Raw genomic sequence first — 12,241 nt, forward strand, 5'->3', positions numbered from 1 at the left:
CTACACTTGAACTCTATCCCTCTGTGATAATTATTATATAACTTAAGCCATGCAAATGATTATAATACTACACTAAGTAGATTGCACTCACAGTGAAATATTGGTGGGGGAATTACAAGTACTACATATTCAAAACAGATGAAATGATTTAGGGCACTATCTATATTACTCTTTACCTCTGTAGCATGTTAAGAATTGACTGTCCCTATAAATTTCTGATAAATAAGAATATCAAGAAAAGATGAAGTAAATAGTATAAATAGGTGTTTTTGATGGTAAGATGAAAGTTCCTGTGTGAATAAGATTCTGTTAATTTTCTTTTCTATAATGGAAATTCTTTCCACATTCTCCAAGACCCTGAGAAGTATCAGAGAGACTGTTAGACTAAATCTAGTCTAATGAGACCCCATTTCCCTCTTCCTTCTACCAAACCACGATCAAGTTACTAAAGGATCAAGTTGCAAACCCTCTCATATTGAAAATAGAAGTGGAAGAATACAGTCATAGGAAGAGGATGGTGAGGCAAATTTCAAACAAGGGTAGAAAGAGGAATGTATATTTGGTGCTAATTGGTGCCTGCAAAAATGTCGCTTTCTGTATTTCTTCAGTTTTACTTGGCTTGAGAAAAAGGGCCATGATGTTTAGAAGCTGGTTAGACTCAGTTTTTCCCTGACTGGAAACCCTGTCAAGAGGTAACCATCACATCAGTGGAGAGTTCTCTGAGTGGGTTGTGTATGTTCTAAGGTGACTCCATTTCTCATTGCAGAAAAACGCCTGTCTAGGGGCATCTCCCACGCCAGCTCCAGCATTGTTTCCCTGGCCCGGTCCCATGTCTCCTCCAATGGTGGGGGTGGGGGGAGCAGTGAGCACCCCCTGGAAATGCCCATCTGTGCCTTCCAGCTTCCAGATCTCACTGTGTACAATGAAGACTTCCGCAGCTTCATAGAGAGAGACCTCATTGAGCAGTCCATGCTGGTTGCCTTGGAACAGGCAGGTCAGTGAGTGCTTCATCTCCAGTGTTCTTCCCTCTATTCTGTACCTATAGATAACCACCTGGAAGGGCTGGCCTTGATCAATAGCTTCCAGTGTGTGATCTGATTGCAGTCAAAGGCAGAGGTCAGGTGCTCACTTCCATACCACATATACTAAAATTGGATCAATATATAGAGATTAGCACAGTCCTTGCACAAGGATGATACATAAATTTGTAAAACATTCCATAAAAAAGCAGTAGTCAGATAAACATGTACTGAGCTATTGCTTTCTAAAGTTACAGGAAAGGATACAGATTAGACATTTTATTTTGGAAGTTTCGTATTTGATAGAAAGGAAACCATATATTTATGTAAAAGGCCTAGGAATCAGTACCTAAAAATCAATGTATGAAAGAGCACAAACTAATTAAAATTGGCTGTGGAGCACCCTTGAGAACAGAGTACTATTGATATAGATGATACAGTAGAAGTCAGACCTATCTATATGAACCTTTCCCCTTAAATCTATTTACTTTAACATTTGTGTTTGTCTTAAACTATTAAAATTAGTTAATATAGAGCAAGGAAGCTGGGAATCCTGGGAAAAGTTCACTTGTTAAAAAACTCTCATCGGTTTGATGACGCACGCCTGTAGCTCAGGAGGCTGAGGCAGGAGGATCTTGAGTTCAAAGCCAGCCTCAGCAAAAGTGAGGTGCTAAGCAACTCAGTGAGACCCTGTCCCCTAAATAAAATACAATATAGGGCTGGGGATGTGGCTCAGTTGTTGAGTGCCCCTGAGTTTAATACCTGGTACCCCCCAAAAAAACCCAAACAAAAAAAACTCCCATGGGAGAAAGACTTGAGGGGAGGTAGGGCATACTAAGGGAGTGTTTATTTTTCCTTTTGTACCTGTCTATATTAATTACATGCATTTATACTTTTTTAAAAAGTTAGCAAGTCATCTGGGCTAGTGAAATTTAGGCCAGTTTTTCTTTCTGTAGTTCAAGAAAACTTTTAAATAAAGTTTTTAAGTAAATATATTTATTTTTAACCAAAGTATTTCCTCCTGTAAATAATGGGAAGTATTAGATGACTATACAGAATCAAGGCTCATTTTCTTGGGTGTTTCATATACTTTGTCTTATTGCTTTTGTCTTTAAAGTCATACCACATACGTGCTAACATGCTGATTATCATATATGCAGATAATACAGAGTTGTATTTGTTATATTGATAATGGATTTATACTGAGTTTTGTTGCCACAGTATTTACAGATCTCCTGACCAGAGTGAAGAAATCAGGGCCAGTCCAAGTAGCCAGCAGTTTCAATCTTAGCACAATTGACATCTTGGGCCTGATAATTCTTTGTTGTGCAAGCTGCCTTGTGCATTATATTTAGAAGCATCCCTTGTCTCTTCCTCACTAGATGCTAGTAGCAAATCCCCTGCCAGTTTTGGTAAGCAAACATATCTCCATACATTGCCTAAAGTTTTCTTAGAACAAAATTGTCCCTACTTAAGATCCAGTGATCTAACCAGTTATGCTCACCAGATTCTGACTGACTAAATATGTCTTAAGAAGATTTAGAGTAATAGAACAATGGTTTTATTCTGGGTAGTACTCCTGGAGGAGGCTAATCTGCTGTCCTTTTCTTCCACTGTCATGTTTCTCCAGGGCGTTTGAATTGGTGGGTTAGTGTGGACCCCACCTGTCAGAGGCTGCTTCCTTTGGCAACTACTGGAGATGGGAACTGCCTTCTGCATGCAGCCTCTCTTGGTGAGTCTTGAAAACAGCTTTCTATACCCTGGTAGAAAGGAAGAAATTGAATCAAATCTTATGCGTAGGTCTTGACGCAACCAAATTAATCCTTGGCAGAAGTTAGTTCACAGCAGTTTTTTTTTTTTTGGGGGGGGGGTGTGTGTGGGTGTGCGTGCGCGCACAGGAGATGGGAGAGAGCCCTGTCCTGGTTTTTCAGTCTTGTTGAGGTGAACACAGGGTTTAGCTTAAGCCCCAGTCTGTGAGCTGACTTCTAGGTATAATGAGCAACACTAAGCACAACTCTGTGTGTGCGTGTGTGTAAAATTCTACTTGATAGTTATTCCTTTGGTGTATAAAAAAGATATTTTCAGTAGTCCTTTTGTGTGTGTGTGTGGTGCTGCGGATTGAACCCAGGGCCTGTGCGTTCAAGGCAAGCACTCTACCAACTGATCTAGATCCCCAGCCCTTTAGCAGTCCTTTTTGACACTTACTTACATTAACTTACTAAACCTATCCATAACTCAATACATTATTTGCGCTTAGTTTTAAAAAAGTTCTCCATTTTCTAGCCATTCCTCAAGCTTGGATACTGATTGCTGTGTGCCAGATCAGTCTTGTCTGCCACTATTCTGTATTTAAGTTTGTTAGAATTGCCTCAGGAATGAGGGCTTCCTGTCAGGAGTTTGTGGGAAGTGTTATATCCCTCACTCTCAGGTTCTCAAAGTCTCTAAACCTCCAGAGTAGGAGCATCCTTTCTTGATTAGTACTTCTTCCCTAAATTACATCTAGAGTTTCTTTGAAGATGGTCTTTAGCCTGATTTTCTTCATGCCAATGTCTGTGTATCATAATTAATAATTTCATGTACAAGGGGTTCAGAGTGAAGCTTAGCGGTAGAGCACTTGCCTAGCTTGTTCAAGGCCCTGTATTTAATCTCGAGAACTGTAAAAAACAAAAACAAAACCACAAACCACAATTAGTAAGTGGAGTTGAGTCAGGTAAGGCTCCTTTATGTCATGCTTTCTTGCCATAGGGATGTGGGGTTTCCATGATCGGGACTTGATGCTGAGGAAAGCTCTGTATGCACTGATGGAGAAGGGAGTCGAGAAGGAAGCACTGAAAAGGCGCTGGAGGTGGCAGCAAACCCAGCAGAACAAGGAGGTAGGAGGCCTGGGTGGGCACCTTGTGTCCTCACATTACCAACTTAGCGAAGTTACCCAGAGACAAATAAAATCCAATCAGATCAGTATTATTTCACTTGTAATCCTGAAAGTTATGGAAAATGCAAGTGACCTATACCATAGGGTAAATGCTCTCTGATACAATCATAAGAACTGGTGTAGGGAAGCTGAGACTTAAAAAGAGGTGTATAACATTGTGCTTTTCATATGAAAGATAATACCTTCTGTGGCAGTGTTTTGCAAAATGAGGTATGAAAATTCTAAAGATTTTTTATTTTGGTTTTTGGCTTAAAATAAGGCTAGATTAATTTTTAAGGACTTATGTTTTCAATTCTTATAGAATGTTAGTGCTTAAGTTTTTGGATGCATATACTCAGTTTTAGATGGATTAAAAATTGAAAAAAAAGTAGCAATAGATTATCTGTACTTTCCAGCCTCATAACAGAGGTTGGGCAAAATGAAACAGCCCTGTCTATTTCATGTGTGTTTATAAAGGTAATTGCTTTCCTATTCCAATAATAGAATAGCAGAGCCTAAAATATATATTATCTCTTTGCAGAAAAAGTTGACTGATCCCTTCTCTTTAATAATGATATTATAATTTACATAAAATAATAGACCTCCATAGTCCTTTTTTTCTTAGTTCTGTCTTTTATGTTTATATCCCCTGCTCTTCATGTATATCTGGGTTTTTTGTTTGTTTTGGGGGGGCATGTTTTGGGTGTTTCTGGCATTGAATATGAGAATATCTCTTCAGAAGCTTTCTCTGTCCTTCTATCTAGTTTCTTTTTTTTCCTCCTTTGACTGTATTATTATAACTGGTAATGATATAGAACTAAGAGTTTATTTTATTTAGAATTTTTTATGTCCTATCTGAGCATGGTGGTGCATACGTATAATTCCAGTGGCTTGGGAGGCTGAGGTAGGAGGATCACAAGTTCAAAGCCAGCCTCAGCAACTTAGAGAAGCCCTGTCTGTAAATGAAAAATGGCCAGGGATGTGATTCAGTGATTAAGTACCCCTGGATTCAGTCCCTGGTATAAAGAAAAAAAAATTTATGTCCTAAGTTTTAAAATATATAAGAAAGATGTATTGTTTCTTAAATTATATCCAGAGAGCTAGGAATATAGCTCAGTTGGTAGAGTGCTTGTGTAGCATGCATAAGGCCCTGTAATCCCCAGCATCACCAAGAAACAAAACAAAGATTTTAGTTTTTAAAATTAGGATGATATTAAGATTAGAATCCTGTTCGTAATCAGCCAATAAATATTAGAAATAAATCCATGAGCAAAGCAATATAAGTGACATTCTTTTTTGGAGGGGTGGGTTACTGGGAATTGAACTCAGGGGCACTCAACCACTGATCCATATCCCCAGCCCTAGTTTATATTTTAGAGATGGTCTCACTGAGTTGCTTAACACCTCACTTTTGCTGAGGCTGGCTTTGAACAGACAATCCTCCTGTCTCAGCCTCTTGAGCCTCTGGGATTACAGGTGTGCACCCCCGCGCCTGGCAAGTGACAATCTTTATTGCCACAAAACTTGGGGTTGGCACTGTGGAAAGTGTCTGTTGTCTGAGCTAGAGTCAGCCTAGCAAATCAGTAGTTAGCTTTGCTTTTTCACCATTGAGTGTACATAATACCTGAACCTTAGATTTGACTGCTCCAGGGACAAGAAGAGGACAAACAAGAGCATACCAGTTATGAAGTGAAAATTATGGAAATAGTCAAAATGGGTGTGCCCAATTCCAGCTTTTAAATCTCTTATCATTATTATTTTATTTTAAGATAGGGTTAGATTATGATGCTATTTAGACAGGAGACCCTCAAGTACCTGAGTTCTATCCTAAGTTTACCTCCTTTCCTTCCAAAAGAAAACATGCATAGTAGCTAATGAAGGAGCAATCGTTTTACTTCTTTTGCTCAGCACAATGCAAGTTCCATACTAGAAATGTGGCCTATGTAATTGTCTTAACTTAGAAGTGTGTGGCATTGTACCCAGCCTTGGCAGGGGGAATGGGAAGAGGATTGAGGAGCTTCTTTTGGCTTACTCTAGTACCAAACACCAAACTTAATTAGTTTTGATTTCTCAAGCCTTCTTGGGTTTTGTTCGAATTGATGGTAAAGCCTAATATTTTCTTAATGATAAGGTTAGAAATCTATGCCACCTAGTGGTTATGTGTATTAAAAATAGGAATCAGAAATAGGCAAGAGGAAGTCAGATCCTCCTGGAGAGAGAGAGAGAGAGAGAGAGAGAGAGAGATAGATATTATGAGAGTGACTAGAATCTTCCACATATAATTTGTGCATTGTTCTTTTTGTCTTTAATTGAAATGAAATTTGTAATATCATTTATAAATTGAAAATAGCTTTGTCTTTTTTACTAAAAATGCTTAAAATAGCTCTTAAATTCTTCATGTTTCTAGTGTGATCCGTCTACTGTTGGTATTTAATTAAGCAGTATAAATTCATTTTAATACTGATATAAGCCAAATAAAGTCTAAAAAGTAAACTTGTCTCTCAAATTATCATATATTTTTAAATTGTACTACTACACACACTCCTTTAATAAAAATTACAGTTTTACTTAACTTGTATTTACTGATTACTAATCACAAATTAGGCACTGGACACATTGCATAAAACACGGTCCTGGCTTTTAAGAGCAGTAGTAGAAAATGGATTTCAAACACATAATTGCAACAAAATGAAACAGGTATGAAGGAAAAGCACAAAAAAGGAGTGTTTAAATTACTAGGGATATTTAGGAATGACTTCACAGAGGAGAGGTACTTGAGTTTTATCCTGAAAGTTTAGAAATTACCAGATAAAACGAGTGGGCTACAACAGGCAGAAAAGGAACAACTAAGACAAAAGCTCAGAGGTACAAAACAATGTGATGCACTTCAGGTACTACTTTTAAATCAGGGAGCTATTCAACTAGATAAGTGGGTAGGGGCCAGGAAGTGGGTGTTACGTGCAGTGGGAAGGAGTTTCAACTATGTCTGTCAGACAATGAGGATTACTAAAAAAATTCTCATCAGGACACAAACATCATCAGATTTTAACTTTAGAAAAAGTTTTCCAGTAGCATTGTAGAAAGCTGGTTAGAAGAGTACATGAGTACATGACTAGAGGTAACAAACAAGTTAGGGGTGCACTGAAGTAGTTAATGCTTCATAATTATTGACTAAAGGGATCCAGATATGAGGTGGGTAAAGGAAGGAAAGGAATCTTAGATAATTCCCTGGTTTCTTGTTTGGGTATTAGGATGATAATTGATGGTGTTCACTAAGGTAAGAATATAGAAAGAAGAAGGAGTTTGGGCAGAGACAGAAGTTGTTATGTCAAGAATTTGAGGTAGCCCTGGACAGGTAGAAGTATCTAATTGGTAGTTGGATATGTGAATAATAGAAATTAAGAAGTAATATGGGCTTAGCGATAAGGATTTCATAGTCATCTTGGGGATTTTAGAGAGTCCACTGAATTTGGCAATTTAAAAAAAAAAATACGTTTATTTTATTTATTTATTTATTTTTGGTGCTGAAGATCGAACCCAGGGCTAGGCGAGTGCTCTACTGCTGAGCCACAACCCCAGCCCCTGAATTTGGCAATTTGAAAGACTTATCCGTTACTGGAGTTAGGTGAAGTGGTATGTCGAGGATTGGGAGAGTAGGATGAAAGGCAGAAACAAAAACCAGATTGTAATGGGTCAGAAAAGAATAGAAGATTTTTAAAATGTGAGAAAGATAATAGACTGTTCTTTCTATGGATTTTGACTTTAAAAGGAAAGAAATTTGATTTTGTGGTATAATTGTAAATCAAGTACTAAGAGACTAATTAATTAAAATGGGTGTTTCCTCTTAGAATCTTGCTTCTCATTGCTTGGCATCCCCTGCTTATCTTTCATAGTCAGGGCTGGTATATACAGAGGATGAATGGCAGAAGGAATGGAATGAACTGATCAAACTTGCCTCAAGTGAACCCCGAATGCATCTAGGTACCAATGGAGCCAATGGTGGTGGGTAAGTATGGCAAAATGGGGAGGAGGAAAGAATTTTTCTGTGTCTAGAGAGCACTGTGCTAAGAGGTTGTTTAAAGGAAAGAGAGGACCCATGACAAGGGCACACTTGTAAAAGCATGGTGTGTTCTCTGTATTTGAACACACTTATACCACAGTGGATGATGGGGTGGAGGGGGCAGTGAGACTAAAGGCAATAGTAGTAATAATCCAGGCAAGAGGGCTGTGGGTGTGCGAGTGATAGACTAAAGATAGGTTAGAAGAGACAGGTACAAGAGACACACAGGAGATGGAATTGATCTAACCACATGATTAATTGAAGCTGAGATAAAAAATGGGAATATTTCACAAATTTCTGATTAAGCTACTGAGTAGAATGTGAGGCTGTTCTTTAAGGGAACACAGAAAGAGGAATTTTGGAATTTTCTTTTGTAAGACATGATTAGTATAAATTGTGGATGTTTGTGGTAGGTAAGATAAGTAGGATGAAGTTATGCTGTTGTGTATTGGGCCACTGGATAAGAGAAATGAGGGACTTGTTGAGCAAGATGAATATTAAGAGACAGGGATTACCTTTAACTTCCAAATGCCACCTTAGCCACAGAGCCTTCAAATATTCTTTCTTGGATTTCCCTATTTGTGAAATGGAAGTAGAAACAGCTAGTAAAAAATAATCAGCTAGATCAGTGGTAGCCTTAAGATTGGAAAACAAGGAAAGGACATGCTTTTCCCTATCTTCAAAATTGGTCTTCAGGGCTCTCATTTTGTTTTTCCTGCTTCCTTCCACTGTGCCCCTTCCACCTATTCTCTTCTCCAACTCCAGGGTGGAAAGTTCAGAGGAGCCTGTCTATGAGAGCCTAGAAGAGTTCCATGTCTTTGTCCTTGCTCATGTGCTTAGGAGGCCCATCGTCGTCGTGGCAGACACCATGCTGAGGGACTCTGGAGGAGAAGGTGAGTCAGCCAGCCAGGCCTCATTCCACCCTGAGCACCCACTATTGGCAGAGCCTTGGAATAAACACCAGGAAGAGAGCAGAAAAGTGGATATATAAGCCGGGCAGTGCACACCCAGTGGCTTGGGAGGCTGAGGCAGGAGGATCACAAGTTCAAAGCCAGCCGTAGCAACTTAGCAAGGCCCTGTCTCAAAATAGAAAGGGCTAAGGATGTGACTCAGTTGCTAAGCACCCCTGGGTTCAATCCTGGTACTGAAAGAAAAAAAAAAAAAAAAAGAAGAAGAAAGAAAAGAAAAATATATAGACTTTTAGTGGGGGAAGAAAAGATACATATTAGAACAAATGCAAAATTCTGAAGAGATTCAGAGTAAAGCAGTTGGGGTTAATTACTGAGACTTCTTTGGAAACAATTATTAAAGAAGTTGGAATGAAAGTGGGGACTCAGTTGGCAGAGGCAGGTGGAGGGATTTTCCACTAGGCAAGAACACAGCCTTAGTAATAATCTCTATGGTTTCCTACAGCATTTGCCCCTATTCCCTTTGGGGGAATCTATCTGCCCTTGGAGGTCCCAGCCAGCCAGTGTCACCGATCTCCTTTGGTGCTCGCCTATGATCAGGCCCACTTTTCTGCACTTGTGTCTATGGAGCAGAAGGAGAATGCCAAGGAACAAGGTGCTAAATGCATGTCTATGTCTCTAGTGTCCTTTGGTCTGCATTATTTTCACTTAGAAGAGTGGAAATGAGGGCTAACATAGGAGGAAAGAAATAAGGGCAACATGTAAGCCCACACAATGCATGTTGGTACTCTTTTCCTAAGTTATACAAGTACACCAGAGTTTTTGAATTAAAAAATCAAAAGGTTTGAGGGGGGAACATAAATTATATTCCCTGCTCTGGAGAAAAGGGCTCATGGATTACGGTCATAGCACCTTCTAAAAGATGCTTTACTGCATTTGTCTTTATCTTAATGACTCTGAATTCCCTGAATAAACAACTCAAGAATATCATGAGAGTTAGTTGACTGACTGGTGGGGAGTCATGGAGATTAGTGGCCTAAATTGTGTGTTGGGAGGTAGGGGAAAACTAGCCTATTGTTTTTTAATGCCTGGGATCATTCACATGTAAGAATTGAGAAGTGACTATGACTAGAGACTTGTATATGATTTTAGTGAAGTCAGTTTGTGTTCAGTTGCCTTCCTCTCTCCTCAAGGAGACTCCTTGACAGCATCTTTTTTCCTCCCCAGCTGTGATCCCACTTACAGATTCAGAGCATAAGCTGTTGCCCTTGCACTTTGCTGTGGACCCAGGAAAGGGCTGGGAGTGGGGCAAAGATGACAATGACAATGTTCGATTGGCCAGGTGAGGCAGGCCTAGCCTTTCCATCGTATTTTGTAGCTGGACTCTCTTCCATAAGCAGGGTCTATGTCCTGGGGATTTTTCTTAGCTCAGAGGCCAGACAGTTGCATCTTAACTGAAGTTTCTTTGGGAAGAGGAAGAGAGGGAAGAGGGGTTAGGCACCAAGACTTTTGCATATTGTGGGTGCTTTGTCTTCCTGTGAAAGATGGGAATCCTGGGGCCTCAGCCATTCTTTTCTTAATAGTAGGAAGAATGTTCCTCCATTCATACATCCCAGAATCACCAAAGCAGTGGTCAGAAAATCAAATTACACTTTATCTCAGCTTAATTGAGAAGAATTTTAAATAACTGACTAAATTAGTTTGCTGTGGGTTTTGTCTTTCTGGAGTTTAGTCAGCAATAAAAATACATTCCCTCTCACTCTCCGTGGCCTGTTTAACTTCTTTCTGCCTCCCAGCATATGAATGTAAAAGTTCTTCCCTTACATTTTACCTGGTGCTTCCTTCTTTGGGCCTCTGAAACTTTGGGAACTGGCTGAAGGAGTTTGATTTTAAAGTCCAGCATTTATGGCTTTTTAAAAATAAGTCCTCACCTAATATTATTATAATAACAGCTATTGTTTAGTATTTCCTATTTTCCAGACATGGCTGTGCCCTTTCTAAACACTATTTTAACACAATGCCACAGGATAGATTTGATTATCGACACCCATTATTAACTCAAGCTGAGTTTCAGGGAGGTTGAAGTGACTTGTTCAAGGTCAAAAGTTTAGTAATTGGTGGAGCTTTGATTAAAACCCATTTCTGTTTGAGTCCTAAGCCATGTGTAGAGGCCCCTCCATCCACCTTTCTTCTAAACTATATCATACCCCTTTTCTTTACTAGATTACATTAAGTTTTTAAATCCTTTTTTTTTCTCCTTTTCACAGTGTAATTCTGTCCCTAGAGGTCAAATTGCATTTGCTGCATAGCTACATGAATGTGAAGTGGATCCCATTGTCTTCTGATGCACAGGTGAAAGCTTCTTCCATCCCTACCCACATTTGCCTTACTTTCAGTGACAGAATAAGGAGATGTGGTTAGTGCTTACCTTCTAAATCTGTTCTGAGTGATAGCTTACGCATCAAGGTTAGGAGTAATGGGAAGATGTCAGATAATTTCCAAAGGATACCTTTTCCTACCTTGCTACCTGTTAGTTTCCTCTGTGGACTATATTTCTCCAATCAGGCTCTGCTTTCTTATACTAAAATTCAGTCTTTAAGAAACATTTTCTAGGGCTGGGGTTGTAGCTCAGCTGTAGAGTACTCACCTAGCAGGTGTGAGGCCCTGGGTTCGATCCTCAGCACCACATAAAAATAAATAAAATAAAGGTATTGTGTCCAACTACAACTAAAAAATAAATTTTTTTAAAAAGGAAGCATTTTCTAGGAACTGGGGTGTAACTCAATGGTAGAGCCACTTGCCTAGCACATATAAGCCCCTGGGTTCAATCTGTAGTACAACAAAACAAACAAAAACATTTTCTGGTTGAGGTTGTCATTACTTTGTCCCAATCATGCTGTAGTTAGACCTGTTTTAGGCACCAGGAAGAGACAGAATTTTTTCAGGAGTTTTGGGACCCTAGGGGTTCTAAGTTAGAACAGCAGGAGCAAGGGAAAATTGATGAACATCAGAGTGCTAAAGTTTAAAAGGGTGGTTGGGCTTTGTTGGTTGTGACTAGCCAAGACTTCCTTTAGATTAATTTTGAACAGTACTTGATACAGAGATGTTTATAATAAAGGACATTCTGGTATCTGAAATATTCTCCCTCCTTACCCAGAAGCTGAGTATTGTATGGTTGCACGGTTGTTCACCATGCAACACATGGTGAGCAGTGAGGTTTCTTTTGGTATCTAGAATAGAAAGGAGTCAGATGGCAGTGGCTGAGATCAGAGTTGGATATTACATACATCTTTAACCCATGAGAAAGCTGACTAGAGCCAGAGAAGGACAGATTCTGAATCCT

General features: G+C 39.3%; 1 protein-coding gene and 1 non-coding gene across 6 annotated transcripts in view; both read left to right on the plus strand.

Annotated features, from left to right (window-relative positions):
- Nucleotides 1-12,241, plus strand: part of Otud7b (OTU deubiquitinase 7B) — a 55,311-nt gene that overhangs the window by 36,566 nt on the left and 6,504 nt on the right. For all 5 annotated transcript variants that reach the window (XM_078027654.1, XM_040287504.2, XM_005331146.5 and 2 more), the window contains exons 4-11: nt 767-994; nt 2,650-2,751; nt 3,765-3,892; nt 7,824-7,936; nt 8,756-8,883; nt 9,404-9,553; nt 10,126-10,240; nt 11,166-11,250. In XM_078027654.1, the coding sequence (XP_077883780.1) occupies nt 767-994; nt 2,650-2,751; nt 3,765-3,892; nt 7,824-7,936; nt 8,756-8,883; nt 9,404-9,553; nt 10,126-10,240; nt 11,166-11,250 (1,049 nt within the window). The remainder of the gene's footprint in view (nt 1-766; nt 995-2,649; nt 2,752-3,764; nt 3,893-7,823; nt 7,937-8,755; nt 8,884-9,403; nt 9,554-10,125; nt 10,241-11,165; nt 11,251-12,241) is intronic.
- LOC120891030 (U6 spliceosomal RNA) lies at nt 1,122-1,227 on the plus strand. Its single transcript, XR_005735467.1, has one exon. It is a non-coding gene; the product is annotated as a U6 spliceosomal RNA (small nuclear RNA).

The sequence above is a fragment of the Ictidomys tridecemlineatus genome, chromosome 11 (genome assembly GCF_052094955.1).
Source record: "Ictidomys tridecemlineatus isolate mIctTri1 chromosome 11, mIctTri1.hap1, whole genome shotgun sequence".
Classification (NCBI taxonomy): domain Eukaryota; kingdom Metazoa; phylum Chordata; class Mammalia; order Rodentia; family Sciuridae; genus Ictidomys; species Ictidomys tridecemlineatus.